Source organism: Meriones unguiculatus, chromosome 16, assembly GCF_030254825.1.
Source record: "Meriones unguiculatus strain TT.TT164.6M chromosome 16, Bangor_MerUng_6.1, whole genome shotgun sequence".
Lineage (NCBI taxonomy): Eukaryota > Metazoa > Chordata > Mammalia > Rodentia > Muridae > Meriones > Meriones unguiculatus.
The window spans coordinates 25,314,025-25,329,964 of NC_083363.1; the positions used below are offsets into that span (position 1 = coordinate 25,314,025).

Below are 15,940 nucleotides of genomic sequence, written 5' to 3' on the forward strand. Positions count from 1 at the left end.
CCCAGCTGGGGAGAGGGTTGGTGGGACTCTTACAGTCGTGATCCCCTCCAGTGATGGAGCCACCCTTTATCTCCCATGCTCCCTACACTTTCCTGGAAGCTGCTGGGGTCCCTGTGGCTAGAGCAGGGTATCCCAGAGGTCATCCCCCCAAGGCTAATAGCTATCTCACACCAGCCAGACCTTTCTCTGAGTTTTAGGCCCATAGGCAGCCACACAGGTAATGCTGAGGTGACTAGAGTACATGGAGGAGGCAGGCTGGATGAGCCTCACTGTCCTTTGGGCAGGTCTGTGTGCCTCTCAGGCTGCAACCTTTTCTTGAGGGTGTAGTCTCCATCTAAAGAAATGGGAGATGGTGGAGGAAACTTCCCCAGCAGCATTGTTCTGTAGAGTTCAAGGGAATGGTGGCAAAGTCACCTTGTTGCCACAATAGCAGCCAGTTGGTGGGCTCAGCAAAGAGCCAGGCACTGACAGTCACTAAACCAAGTATAAGGGCCAGGAGGCTTGCCATGCTGCCTCTACTCAAGGGAATCTCTGCAAATGGGTGGCTGAACTCTGCTTATAAGATCCTTGCTCCTGCTGTTCCAGTGATCAGTGTGAGCCGCCCACTGGATTACGAACAGATACCCAATGGGCTGATATACCTAACAGTCATGGCCAAGGATGCTGGCAACCCCCCTCTCTACAGCACCGTCCCTGTCACCATTGAGGTGTTTGTAAGTATGTGGGTCACTGGCCTTACTTACTCTTCCAGGGTCACGGGTGGTGAATGCTTCTGAGAGTACCAGAAGCCTCAACTCAGCCTAGCAGTGAAGGGCTTTAACACTGAAACTGTCCCAAATCCTGCTCTCAGAACATTGTGCCATTCCTTCAGCTGCCTAACCACCTGCCTGCATGGCCAGAGACCCAGGGCCCTGGAGCTCAGTGAGAGATGCATGACCCTGCTTTGGCTTCATGTGAAGCCTTGGGAAATCCTCTGGAAAGCAAGGCTGGGGTGAGAAAGAAGGAGATGGGGAAGGACTCCTTCCTGAGTAGCCACATTTCATGAAGACCCTCTTTGTACCTCTCCTCTTTTTTCCTTCCTCTCTCTGGTCCTCTGAAGATAGAAAGGGGCCTGAATGCAAGCCGCTGCCTGTCTGACATGAATATCAAGCACACCTTAGAGCTTTCCTGTCTGAAATTATCAGTCCCTGAATCCATCTCCACACTGGCTCATTTGCCATGTGCTGCTCCCCCGGCCACGCTCGGGGGGAGGGGGACGGCACAGAGCATGGCCTGACAGCAGGACCCACAGGTCTATTTCTCCTGGGATCTGAGCACACACTGGCATGCCCCCTCCCTATTTGCAACAGAGGGTGAATGAATGTCAGTGGGAGTTAGCGCATTCAGGGCTCTGGAGGATTAAATTGCGATGTCAGTTGGGACATAGCTGAGCGTGGAACACAAGCTCAGGAAAGTCCCCAGAGCAGGCTTGCAGCTGGCCTTCCTATCACAGCCAGCACCAAGCAGCCCCTGAGGTAACCCCACACCAGTCCTTTAATTATCCTGAGGCTGGGACCAGCTTCCAAGCAGACAAGTCTTCATCAGGACAGGAGACTCCTACTAGGTGGTTCCATAGAAAGCTCCCAGGGGCATTGGGATCGGGACGCTGGAGTGGCAGGAAAAGGAGTCTATACAGAGATAGGGACAGCTCAGGGATGTTCAGAGAGTCGGGACTTTGCTCCAGATAGTGGCATAGGAAAAGAAGAGACTCATGGGAGTCCAAAAACACTGGCCTATCTTGACCCCACAACCTCCTACTGCCTTAACCCATCAGGGTAGCACCAAAGCACCAGAATGTGCCCCCAATAGTAATGACCATGTCACATGACCTGATGCTCAGCAGGCCTTCCAGTCTAGCCTCATCCCCATCCTGATCAGAATCCCTAACCGTGCCCTCCTCAGAACCACACATTGCCCCTTGACCTGGCCCTACCCACCACCCCCTCCTATGCATTCTGTCTGCGTTTGCGGCACATGAAGTATGGGAAGTCTAGGAGGAATGATGCTGGAGCCATACCCCCAAGCGATGTGGAACAAAAAGGAGCTGGGCTCTTCCTGGGGGTATGTGACTTAGAACCTGCCTCCATTACCCACTAACTGTGTACTCTGGGCTTCTTGCCACTCTGAGCCTTGGTTTTCTCATCTGCTGATGGGGATCATCATGGTGCCTGCCTCTTGTGTTACCATGAGAAGGGCTTAAGACCACCCAGGCAGTCCCTGGCATGTGGCTCATCATCGCAGATGACAGGACAGATATGTGTCCTGCCAACAACAGTATGCCCTTATGCAAATGAGAGCTCTGAGGGTGGGGCAGGGGGCTGAGCAGCACCCTCTAGGTTTTAGGACAGGGAACTAGGAAGGGTAAGGGTGGGAAGGTGTCCTGGTTTTATTCTGCTGCTATGATAAAACACTGAACAAAAGCAACCCTCTTTGGGGAGGAAAGGGTTTATTTGTCTTACACTTCCAGGTCACAGTTCATTGCTGAGAGCCAGTCAGGAAGTTTAGGTAGAGACAATAGTGGAACACTGTTTGCTAGCTTGCCCTCTGGCTCACTTAGGGTTCGTGCCCAGCCAGCCCAGGCCCACCTGTCTAGGACTGGGGCTGCCTACAGTGAGCTGGGCCCTCTCCGTCAGAAATCCTTGACAAGCCCACCAGCCAGTCTATTGACTGAGACTCCATTAGAGCACTTTAGGCTGTGACAAATTGACCTTTGACACTCACTAGGACAATGATATAGGGAGGCAGGTTGAAGTGGTCCACTCTGGCCTAGGCAGGCACCATCATCCATATGGAAACTAAAGCTCACAGAGCTCCACCATGGAGCCAGGGGCTTCCCATGTCATAGTCTCTGCTAGGCCCTTGACAGAGGAAGCTGAGGACAGTGGAGACAGGGGCCACTGCTTCCTTGCACTTTCCACTGATAGAGTTAGGCTTGAACCCACACCTGAGGAATTGGATATTTTACTCCCCATAGTCATAGGCTGGGAAGACTGGGACATCCTCACCCACATGTAACAGAACCCAGTACTCTTCAGAGACCCCACCCCCACCCCATGAACAGAATTAACTGAGCCAGGAATATCTTATCAAATAAAGTATGGTTCTTAGGGCTCTAACCTACAGGGCTGAAGCAGGAGGACAGTCATGAGTTCAAGATCAGCCTGGACTACAGTCAATTCTAGGCTACAGATTGATACCCTATCTCAATAAACCAAAAATAAAGTAACTAAAGTGCAGTTCCTACCTAGTGTCCCTGATTAGGGCCAAGACTGCACTCTTGTCAGCCCCTTCCGGGATTGAAGGCGCACTATTGCTGCTCCTGTTAAGGGCCATCTATGCCCTGCTCTCGGGACCTTGAAATCCAGACTATGTTCTGCTCTCTGTGACTCGGTGAAGAGAGAGACCTGACAGGTTCTCTTCTTGCCTCAGCCCTTCCAGGGAACCAGAGCAAACAGGAAGTCCAAGGATGGGCTAGCCTTTTCCCAATGCAAATGCAAGATGGGGCAGCAGCCTTCCTGCCCTGTCTCCAGGCAGGAGACACTCCGTGTGTGTGTGTGTGTGTGTGTGTGTGTGTGTGTGTGTGTCGGGAGTGGAGGGGTTTGAGTGAATGCAGGCTCCACCCTCTCCAGTGAGCTAGTGAGCCCCAGCAGAACAGAAGAACCCCCATTTTCACATTCCCCTGGTGTTGTCAGCAGAGCCCTCGGGGGGGGGGGTCTGCCCTTCCCTTGAGTCTACCCAGCCATCTGGCAGCAGGAGCAGCCGGCAACAAAGACAGGTGCCGCTGTGGCTCGGAGAGAACTTCCGCTCAGCTCCCAAGCAGGGCATTTGGACAGCATAGTCACTCGTGTCTAAGGAGCACACTTGAAAAGGTCACCGCCTTCGGGTTGATTTTGCACGTGGGTGATTTTTAAGTAGCTGTCACTCTGCTTAGCTGCCTCCTCCCTTGGCCGAAAGGATTTTCTCTTGCCTAGGAAAAAAAATAACAAAAAGAGCTTTCATTGACTAATTGGTGGAGGTCTTCCCATGCAGGCGGGCATGGGGAGGGGCGATAGAGCGCTTTCAGGCTTGGGCAAGGAGGAGCAGGTAAGAGGAGCCAGGTGATTCCTTTTCATCCTCTGCTTGTTGGTTTTTAATAAAGAAGTCAAACTCGGTTTGTAGATTTCCCATTAGGGGACAATAAGCTTTTATAGAGGGAGCCACTGAATTAGAACTAATAGCGAGTGCAGCGCCAGAATCCGGGGAAATATCACCGCTAATAAGTTTCTGCCTCGTGCTCTGTTGCTGACATTCTCGGTGTTGCTTTGTGCAGCCAAGCAGAAGTCTCAATGTGTATACCCAAAGCACTTGAGTCCATGCCAGGAGCCAGGGTGAGACCCAGGTGGCCTGTGGGGACATCAGAAGAGCCCTCAGGTTTCCAGCTCTCTGGGAAGAAAGTAAGCCTGTATGCAGGACAGAATAGAAGAAAGATTTGGGGAGAAATGGTGCAATCAATTCTGAGAACTCACCATGCAGCAGACAGGCTGAGGCTGTCTACAGTCCCAGGGAGAGGAGAACCAGGCCACATGGTCTCATCCCTCTCCTCATTGCTCTTGCAGAAGAAACTGTAGCAAAAGAGTTCAGCAAACTGTGTCCCCTGGAAGAGTTTCCAGTTCCCTAATCTCCAGGACCCACTGAACATTGTGACATGGGGAGATGGGAGGAACACTCAGCCAGCTCCTGAGCTCCTTGCTGCTCTATTGAGCTGAGGAGGGAAGCATAGAGCCAAGGGAGCCAGAGAGGCTTCAGTAAAGAGGGCAACTGGGAAGAATTCTTGGTGAGCGATTGCAGAAGTTGGCTATGGTGAGAGTCTCAAAGGCAGGAAGGCTTGCGTCTCTGACTGAGGAGTTTAGGGAGCTTGGGCTGCACCTGGCATTGGTTCCCCCAACGTGGGGCTCATCCCTACCTGGCTCAGCCCCTCAGCCAGGCTTCCCACTCCCATCCCTAGCTTCTGCAGACTGAGCCAGAGGAAGGAACACTTTAGAACTGGCAGGTACCAGGCTGCAGACCAAGTTGGTTCAAAGGATGAGAAGCTGGTGTTCATGTATGATCAGGCTGTCTGTCTACAGCCAGTTCAGGGCTTAGGCTCTGAGAGAAGCATAACCATCACCCGCTCCTACACAGTTCTTTATCTTTGGTGTTAGATGCGCCTTGCTCCCTCACTTTTTAAAAAGATTTATGTATTTTAATGTGCATTGATGTTTTGTCTGCATATATGTCTGTGTCAGAGTGCCAGATCCTTTGAAACTGGAGTTACAGACAGTTGTAGGTACTGAGAATTGAACCTGCATCCTCTGGAAGATCAGGCAGTGCTTTTAACTGCTGAGCCATGTCTCCAGCTCTCTTCCTCACTTTTTAATTCATTAAAAAACAATTTATGTGAAAGGGTGTTTTGCCTCCATGAATGTCTATATGTGTGCCTAGTACCTGCAGAGGCCATAAAAAGGTATCAGAGCCCCAGGAACTGAAGTTAAAGATAGTTGTGGGTTCTGGAAATTGAACCTGGGTCCTCTGGAAGAACATCCAATGCTCTTGACCACCAAACCATCTCTCCAGGCCTCTCCCTTCATTTCAGCAGAGGTTCTAGAACTTATCACCGTGTCTTGACTTCGCTGGGAGGCAAGGTCAAGTGGACACTGCATGGGAGCAAAAGAACTAAGGGGCTGGGCTTCTAGAGTAAGCTTGGAGTACAGCTGGAAGGTGAGAGGGGGTGCTGGGAGCTGTAGATGAGCTGACTGCTGTCTTTTCAGTGTCTATCTCCAGATCTCATATTATTCCTTTCCAACCCTTGCACATTTCCCCAATGACTGCCTTACCTAACCTTCAACATGAATTGACAAAGCAACTCCTGGCTTTCATAATATCTAGCCACTCCAGATACATAGAGGCCAGACGCCCTCAGGGCCACCTTTCCCAAACTACCCCTTGGTTCTCACTTTGGCAAGTACCTTGCCAACACATTGATCTGAATGCTTCCTTTCCAGGATGAGAATGACAACCCTCCTACCTTCAGCAAGCCTGCCTACTTCGTTTCTGTGGTAGAGAACATCATGGCAGGTACAGCTGGGGCAGGGGCAGAACACACATACAAGCCGGCAGCTGCAGCTGTGGTACATACATGTTGGGGGCCTCCAGCCTTCTGTCAGATTCCCAGACATCCATGACAACTAAGAAAAGTCTTTGGGGACATCTGGTTATTGTCACTACTATGTGCAGAACTCCCATGGGACATGGGTCGTGTTCATCTGCAGCCAGTCCAGTGGGAAAAGAATAATAGAAGATGGTTAATTATATAATCTTAATTAAAGAATGTGGAGTGTAGTTGAGTTCTGAGACTCAGTACTGTGAGGCAGGTCCCAGAAGCCGTGACTTCTGGTGGGGTGGCTTTGAAGGGCAGTCTTGAAGTGTATTTCTATATGAGCCTGAGAATGGAAGGCCCAACTTGAGCCAGCACCACAAGATCCATATGTGGGTTCCTTCCCTCAGGGTAGGCTGGCAGCAGCATCTTCACCTCCAAGTGTGCTGTCCTCAGGGATATGTGTATTGGAAAGACTTTTGAGCCCTGGTGTAGAGTGGAGGACAGAGAGTATCCAGCAAAGCTGAACTTAGAGAGAGTTGACATCAATATAGCTGGAGCTTTGTATCAGGGTCTGAGCAGGGCCTCCAGATACCTCTCCAGTATCTGAAGATAAGTGAGTTGGGTGTCATGCTGGGCCCACCCCACATTCCTATGTCTAGCCCAACCTAGGCCCTCACTGCTCCCTCCTCTCCTGGGCTAATGACACCTAATTATCTTTCTGTCTTCATGTTCCTGGGATCAAAGAATATACCTGAGGCCCCTGGCCACCTGGAAGGGCCTGCCTGATCCGTGCTCTTCTTGGAGACTGCTATTCCTCCTAGCTGCCACCAGTGCCTGGTGCTTATATACTTTTTTCCAGGGAGCCTTCCCAGAAGCCCCGCAGGTAGACCCATGCTGGGTCATCTGTAGAGGAAGTGGCTGAGGCACTCTTCTGCGGGCCATGGTGCTGTAACCTGGGGCTGACGTCAACCTCTGAGTGCCCCCAAGAGCAGAGGGTGCTGCAGCCAAAAGCCTGGGTGGGCACAGCCATAGGACAAATCACTTGTGGGGACTGGCCAGGGCTGCAGTAATAGCCAACCTTCCCTAAGCCCATATAAGATTCCATGTAGATGGGAACAAAGAGAAAGGCCTTTGCCTTCAGTGGACATTAACAAGAAAATAAAGTCCTTTATAAATTCTGCTATGAATAAGATAAATTGGATGTAGTAAATGTAAAATAATTTAATTGGGAGCTCTGTTTCTTTGGACTCAAATGAAAGCTGGGTGGGTCTGAGCCACAGGACAGCCAGGTAAGGTCAGGGGACACTTTGTGCTGTGGGAGGCTAGGCCCAGTGTCGGAAGTAGGGGGAGAAGAGGAGCGAATCCTCTCCCAGGCCCAGCCTCACCTTAGTAAAGACCTGAGTCCACCCAGCACTCTGCTGCCATACCCCACCTCTCAGGCTTTCCAACTCCTTGAGGTTTGGTCACTACAGGTTCCAGGATCTGACTCCAGGACCTTGGGGTCAGAAAAGCAACTTCCTACCTCTTTGTCTTCCTAAAGGAGCCACAGTGCTGTTCCTAAATGCCACAGACCTGGACCGTTCTCGGGAGTATGGACAGGAGTCCATTATTTTCTCGTTGGAGGGATCCTCGCAGTTCCGCATCAATGCCCGCTCTGGTGAGTCCCAAACTGATGCTCTGCACCATCAGCTTGCCCTTTCTGGGCCAGTCAGGGACCATACTCTCCTCTCATGCTGTTAACAGCAAGCCAGATAGTCACTTCAGCATTAATTACTCATCTTACCCAGAGCAGTCTCATCACAAACACATCCACCGTGCCTTTCAGCAGTAAAGAGTGTCCAAAGCTGTTCATTTTCCAAATAGCTGGCACAGACCACGCTCCAGGGGCTGTGCCACCCCCAAATATGCTGTGTCTTGGCTGCTTACTTGGGCCTTAAACCTGGACTCCTCTTCATTCGTTTAAAGTGTTCTGTGCACTAGATAGGTGACTATCTATAATGAACACACCTAAAATCAGCCTGTAGGAAGTACAGAAAGAAATCGCCGCTGTGTTTTCTTTTGTATATTCACCTGGGGCTCCCATCTATAGCTCCCTGTTCATCCTGTGTAAGTCTTTCTAAGGCTCTCTATACACCTCTAACTTTCTCTCCTCCTTGAAGCTCAGGGGAAAGTAGGTGAGAAAGAACAAGCATAGGCTGCTCAGCCATGCCTGGGGAGGATTTGGGGCCCCTTGTGCTCATTTGGAGGGTGCCTAACTCAATGCTAGAGCGTAGGAAGAATAAAGTATGGTCCTCTTAGGGTCCAGGACAGCTGTATGGGCATGTACGTCACCTGCTTCTAGGAGGCCATTTTTGTTAATTTAAAGAAACTCTAGATGCCAACAGGTTTATTCCAGTCTCTCAGTGACTCAGAACAGTAGGAACATACAGCAGTGCGGGCAGATGTCCAGTGGGTGGCCTTTCACATGACAATTCTAAACCTAGGTCACTTCCATGTGGTAGTTCCAAGGAGAAAAATATACAAGAGATATTTGTTCAAGGCCATCTGTCATCCTCACACACAATGCCCTGGCTAGAGGAGACAGGAGCTACCTCACTCTAGAAAGCCTGGGGAAGAGTCCTGGCCTAATGGTCACCATTCAACAGGGAACAAGAACTCTGGAGATGTTGCCATCCCTGCCACAGGCAGGCAGTAGCCCAGTCGGACCTTACTGCTGTCCATGACTCATGGACCAAGGTTGGCTTTCCAGCTCTCCTTCCTGCCAAGAATCTGGGAGAAGATGGCTGCTGTTGTTACATACAAGGACAGAAGAGGAGACCCAGGGTCACATGAGTCTTTCCACATTCGACCTTCCTCCTCCTCTCAGAGGATCCTCCTTAGCAAGCCGCATTTCCAAGAAGCAATAGTCACACCTCAGAATCTGCTAGTTAGTTAGAATCTGTTAGTTCCATGACTCCCAGGGACAGAAAAGCATCGCCACCCCTTAGGGAACATGGTACCATGTTTGTATATAACCCACCTGTGTCTTCCAGCAGCCTTAAGGCATTTCTCAATCACTAAGAGATGTGGTGTGATGTACATTCTGTGTAAAAAGCCAGCCTGGGGACGGGGAGATGGCACCGTGGTAAGGTGCTTGCTGTGCAATATGAGAGTGTATGTTCACATCCCTAGAACCCACTCAAGGCCCAATGCAGGGACGTGTGTCTGTAAGCCTAGCATTCTTGCTTTGAGATGGGAGGCAGAGACAGGAGAATGCAGGCGAGCCATCCTGGGCTACACAGCAGCAAACAGACCTTGTCTCAAAACAAGGTGGCAAGTCAGGACTGACACCCAAAGTTGTTCGCTGGCCTCCACAAGTTTACTGTGTGATGTTCACAGCTACACACATGAATGCGTGCATGCATTGATCCCTGGGCTGGAGATGTTACCTAATATGTATGATGCTATGGGCTCTATCCACTCCAGATGTGGTGGCACCTGCCTGTAATCTACCACCCAGGAAGTGGAGGCTGGAAGATCAGAAGTTCAAAGTCATCCTCAGCTACATAGCAAGTTCCAGTCCACCCTGGCCACATGAGACCTCTGTCTCATAAAACAAACAACAACAAAAAACTGGTTGCACTATATTGTGCAAAGAATAATGGCAAGAAAAAAATCTCTACATGCTCAATCCAGATGTAATTTTTAAAGCACTTCTGATCTGTAGATATGGATGCAGATACCATCTTGGCACCATTTGTTAACATAAACCAAGTGCCCATCACTATGTCCTTCCCTTTCCAGCATTACCCCCATTTTCCAGATGAGAAAAATTAGGCAAGAACCAAGTTAAAAATTTCACTGATGTCTCTCAGAGCTTGACCAGCTGACCTCCGAGCTCAACACATTGACTTTTGGGGTCCATAAAGCCATATGTGAGCCATATCCTGCCCCCCCATCCACATCCTGCTGCAGGTCAGGGGTCAGCCCTACCCCAGGGCCCACAAAGGGGACGCTTTCTGCTGCCCTAACATGTTCTCTACCCAAAGGTGGGAGCATTTGCCTCTGAGGTCCTTGGTTGCATTAGCCAGTCCTGCTACACAGAGCTGGCTTAATTGATCCTAATTTCCCAGATGGAAAAGGCCATCTATCATGAATACAAGTTTGTATTCAAAACTTTTTACAGATTAATTTTTCTAGCCATACCAATTTTTTATTAATTGATACCACCCAATGAGGGGCATGGCTTCCTGGGCAAACCTCAACCAGTCTATGGTTCCTGGCTTTGGCACCTTCATTGCTTTGTCCTCTAACTCTGGCTACTGCTCAACCCAAGACAGGAAGGGAAATGTGAATATAAGGGAACTAGCTGTCCAAGTGCCCTTGTTAGCACAGAGATGTTAAGTAGCTTATTGCATGTCACACAGCTCAGGCTATAGAAACAAAAAGGTGGGTATCACTGCCTGCCTGCCTTGGGTTCTTTCAGTGTACTGGAAGAAAATGATCAGTTTCTGAATGGTGGGTATTTCCCCTATAGTTTCTTCATTGTGCTAGTGTGTGTGTGTGTGTCTCTGTGTGTGTGTGTGTGTGTGTGTGTATGTGTGTGTGTGTGTTTTCCAGAGGCTGTCAGGAGTCTTCCCCAATCACTCTCCATGTTAGTTTTCTGAGACAAGAGTCTCTCACTGAGCTGGGGGTCCTGGAGCTCATTGATTCAGCCACCCCTGCTGACCAGTGAGCTCCAGAGATTCTCCTGTCTCCACCTTTCCCACAGCTTTGGGCTTCCAAATACATGCTGCCATGCTGGCCTTCAGCATGGGTCTGGGGACTGAACTCTGGCCCTCATGCTTGCACAGCAGGAACTTTATTAACGGAGCCAGCCCCCAGCCCCAGAGATGTCTTTGCGACATCTCTGGCTGGAAGGCATTCTGAGTTTCTTCTGACAGATGAGAAAACTGAGGCTTAAAGAGATTTGGACTTCTTCTCAGGGACAGCCATACCAGGAAAGCTATATACAGAACTCAAATCTGGATCTTTGTTCTCCAAGTAGAAGCCATCTCCTGCAGCACTGCAGGCCAGCTGGGGCCTGTCCTGTCCACAGTGATGTGCTCAGCTGTGCTGGCTCTGGGAATGCCATGGCCAAGGCCATGGAGTTAGTGACTTGATTTGGTCCTGGCGGGAGTATTTATACCACTGAAATCAACAACTGGCTTTTGTTCTCTTTGGGGAGCTGTTTGTTAAACACCTACCCATCCAAGACTACCAAATGGGCTGGGAGACAGATAGCTCAGTTGGGAAAGTACATGAGGACCTGAGTTCAATTCCCAGAATCTGCATAAAAATTCCAGGCATTGTGGCATATGCTTGGCATCCTAGTGTTGGATAGACAGACAGATGAATCCTTGGGTATCATTAGCCACCCTGCTTAGTCTAAGCAGTTAGTCCTATGTCCTAGTGAGAAAAGGTGCCTCTAAAAACAAGGTGGATGGCTCCTGAGATGTAATACTCAAGGTTGGCATCTGGCGTCCACACACGTGAAAATACACATACGTGCTCACCCACACCAAGGATTACCATCAATGTTCCAAAGATGCCTAAGAACGAAAAAAAAGACCAAAAACGGCTGACAAAAAAAAAAATTGTAGTTTATTTTAAACATGTCTGTTAATAGTTCATTTACACACTAAAAAAAAAAAAAAAATTTCAGGTGATATTAGACCAGTGATGGAGTAGTTGGGAAAGTATCTTATGACTGTTAACTCAGAACTCTGTAGGTTGCACACTGTAGGCTCACATACTGTGGGCTTGCACACTGTAGGTTCACACATTGTAGGCTTGCATGCCCAGGCCAGAGCCAAAAGCTAAAGCATGTATGGAATCCAGCCTGTGTGTCTCCCTCCTACCACTGGTGACTCCCAGTGACTGTATGCCTACATAGATAGCCTGGGCTATTCCGAGGTCTTTCATGACATTAAATGACTGCCACAATACCCTACTGTGAAACTGTGCTGTCATAGTTCCCATTTGAGCAGGTGTGGAAACTGAGGCACAGGGGGCTGAAGCAACTAGATGGAGCCCATAAAGCCGGAAAAAGGATGTCAAGTCTAACCCAGAGGTGGTCTGTGAATGGGTCTGGTGTTAAATGTCCCTCCTGCTCTGTCAGCCCCTGCCCCACATCTGCAAAGCTGCCTCATTATGGGGTACTGTTACCCAGCTCTTGGGTACCCTCCAAAACACAGTGCTTTGCCCTCTCAAGTACACAGATGGGCTCACTGCAGTTGCAGAGGCCATGGCAGCCTTGAATGTGGCCAGCTACAGCTTGAAAGTACATCTCCATGTCTATGTCCACCCCACCACCACACATACACCATCTCATTCATCTATCTTTTTGTCCAATAGGAGAAATCACCACCACATCTCTGCTGGACCGAGAGACCAAATCTGAATACATCCTCATTGTGCGTGCTGTGGATGGGGGTGTGGGCCATAACCAGAAAACTGGCATTGCCACAGTGAGTACCTCCTTACCCTGCTGACCAGGTCCCTCCTCCCTGCTCACCTTCAGGTTGCCTCATCAGGCCTCTGGGTACCATGTCCTGACCCAGGGTGAGGCACTATGAGGTGGCATCTGCAGAGAGCAGCCAAGAGCAGCCATGGGAAAGGAAGGCCTTGCCACCAGGACACAGGACACTCAGGAGGGCACAATATGTCCACTATAGTCCAAAGGCCCAGATGGGCAAGCAGCAGAGGACATGGGCCCCAGAATCCTCTCCTGCTCTCTGGGACATCTAAGTAGAAGCCACAATTCCTATGAGGAGGAATTAGGGTCCTTCAGTGTCCCCTGGGATACTACCCCATCTACAATCACCTATAATGATGAGAAATGATGCTGAGTTTCCCTGCATCTAGCCCTCAGGGGAGGCCCATGAGCCCATCAAGGCCTCATCACCACAAAAGAGCTCAAGGAGGAGGCAGTAGCTTAGGAGCCCTAAGTGAGCTCCTGGTGGCAGAGGGTGGAATGGGGACAGTGAGGAATGGAAAGCGGCCCTGAGACAGGAAGAAGCCACAGTAGGTGGCCTGTTGCTCTAGGAGTCCTTCCTCTGTTCTCCTTCCCCATGCCTGCCTTGGGCTCACCCTGGAGGCCTCTTTCTTCACCTTGCTCCATGGTTTCCACCTACCCTGGGAAGCTGCCCCATTCTTGCCAGATCAGAGGATCCAAGCTGGGGTTGGCACTTGGCTGGAACTGGAACCCCATCTTGTTCACCTCTGTAGAGGCTGGCCCTGCTAATAGGAATCACAGCTCAGCCCTGTAAATAATTTACCTGGGACAGGTGAACAGAGAAACCATTTGACTTGTGTCTGAGACCAGGAAGGTCAAGGGATCCTCTCAGATCCCCAACTGGGGTCACCATCACTAAGACCAAATCCATGAGAGAAGCCTGGGTCACAACAAGGATTTCAGACACTCATCCATTCTCTACCTCCTCATGGAACAGCACGAAGACCCCCCTCTGGCAGAGACCTCACCCCACTTTGTCCCTGAAAATCTAGGCTCTCCTTGAAACAGGCTTCTGTTGGACCCAAGACCCCTGAGGGTCCTGAGCCTGCCCTTGCTCTTGTTGACCTTTATGGACCACAGCGCCCCTTGTGGCCCACAGGTGAACGTCACCCTCCTGGACATCAATGACAACCACCCTACTTGGAAGGATGCTCCCTACTACATCAACCTGGTGGAGATGACACCTCCTGACTCTGACGTGACCACGGTAAGTAGCAGACAGCACTGCCTGGCAACCTTGACAGGGTGGATGCGTTCCCACTCCGATCCCCTGGCCTGCCACAGGCACTCCTAGGCTTGGTGTTTCATTCTGAGCCAGCCCATGTCCTTTAGCCACTAAGCCGCTGCAGCCATTGGCCTGGTTGGCTCTGGCCTGTGTTAGCTCTCAGGACTGCCTCAGCATGGAGTTGATGCTCACCCACCCCAGGGAGTCTCTGGCAGAGGATGCCAGGCATTCACCTGTATGTCCTGTGTGTGACTGCCATGTTCACTATATAACTTAAAGCAGGGAAAGGAAACAAAGCCGGAGACACTGGGTCCCAGAATGAAACCTGGAAGCAGCTGAAGACAGACAGGGCCAATACCCCACTTGCTCTACCCAACTCTCATATTTATGTTTGTAAGTCTTTCTTCCCCCTACCTTTGAACCCCATTTAGTCTCATCTTGGGAAGGCTAGTCCCCAAATGTTGAGCCAAACCAGTCAGCCTGTGATGGGCATGCACTCTGACATTTCTCAGTAGCACTGTTGATTGAACGTTTGTCCTGTCCTATACTACCCCAAGAGCATCTCATGAATTCTCTCTCATCCTCATGATATTCTACCCTGGCAGCAGGACTCGGCTCAAACCCCTGGGGCCAGTGTGAGGTGGTGCTGGAGCTTGCACTCAGGCCTGCTGGCTTTTTAATGAGGACTTAGAAACCACCTGGCCCATCCCTTTGTCCCTCTATGGACTCACAGATATCTAGAAGAGGCCTAGGTCCTGAAGATCTGGTAGACTGGGGCAGGGTCAGTAGCCTTTAGATCTGACACTAAGAACCTGCTCCATCCACACGTAGGGCCTTGACCTCAGTGTTCTCACCCCTCACCAGCAAGTTCCTGAAGGGTCTATCTGGACCAGAGAGAGAGAATGGAAACCTGGAAGGACAAAGAGGGAAAGATCTGAGTGATCATCAGCTGGTGCATCGTGTCCCCTTCCAGAGAATCCCAAGCAGCAAAGCAGGGCAGGCAATCTCCAATAAGTGGGTGTTCAAAGCCTGGCCCGAGCTACAGTTAGAAACTCTAGCTGGGGCCACCAGGGCTCTGGGTCCCACAGGCACTCTCCGATGCCACCTTGTGGGCACCCTGGTGATTGGCTCAAAACAACCTCCAAGGAGTTCCCAATTTGGTATCCCCAAGATGCTGTAGAATGCCCATCTCTGAACATCTGTCTGTCCTTGTGTTTCCTCCCAAAGGAAATTGAGAGGGAAGTGAGGGAGGGAGGTGGGGGGGGCGGTGGCAGTAGTTAGGCTACATAAGCCCTCAGTGAGCAAAGGCTTTGTGCTAGACCCATGCTCACTCAGCAAGAAGTACAGGAAGGGACAGAGCCCTGCTCTACCTCCAGAGGGGCCTCATGTCATCCTCTGCTCAGACTTACCACTGGATCCTTCCTATCTAATCCACTGTAAAAGCCAGGTCCACGCTGGAGACGGCTTGATGGTGAGAGTGTCTGCTTCATAAATATAAAGACCCAAGTTCAGATCCCAATATTCATAAAAAGCTGGGCAAGGCTTTCATACCCACATGCCTTTAACCCCAGAAGCTTGATGGGCAGATACAAAATTGCTGGAGCTTGCTGGCCATCAGCCTAACTCCAGCTTCAATGAAAAACCCTGTCATAGGGAAATGTGGCAGAAAGTGATAGAGCACGACAAATATTCTGTACACACACACATACACACACACACACACACACACACACACATGCATACACATGCATGCACAAATATGCCTACAGCCTGCAAGACCTGTCTATGGTTACCTTGAACAGACAGATAGACACGTATATCCCAGACAGCATGACAGACACAGGGCTACAGCCCCAAACTTCTCAGGAAGAAGTAAGTAAAATCAAAATGTAAAACTTGTTATATTAAACAGCTACCAAGTCTAAAATGCAGCAATTGTAATTAAAAAATATAGAGTTTGTGGGGATTTAATTACATGAAAGATGAATTCTAGGTTAGACTCTCGACTTAAGAAGTTTCCAGAACT

General features: G+C 50.1%; 1 protein-coding gene across 1 annotated transcript in view; it reads left to right on the plus strand.

Annotated features, from left to right (window-relative positions):
* Cdh23 (cadherin related 23) overlaps nt 1–15,940 on the plus strand; it is a 372,523-nt gene that overhangs the window by 243,610 nt on the left and 112,973 nt on the right. The window contains exons 17-21 of the mRNA XM_060369488.1: nt 586–713; nt 6,060–6,132; nt 7,695–7,811; nt 12,530–12,642; nt 13,789–13,896. Of these exons, the coding sequence (XP_060225471.1) occupies nt 586–713; nt 6,060–6,132; nt 7,695–7,811; nt 12,530–12,642; nt 13,789–13,896 (539 nt within the window). The remainder of the gene's footprint in view (nt 1–585; nt 714–6,059; nt 6,133–7,694; nt 7,812–12,529; nt 12,643–13,788; nt 13,897–15,940) is intronic.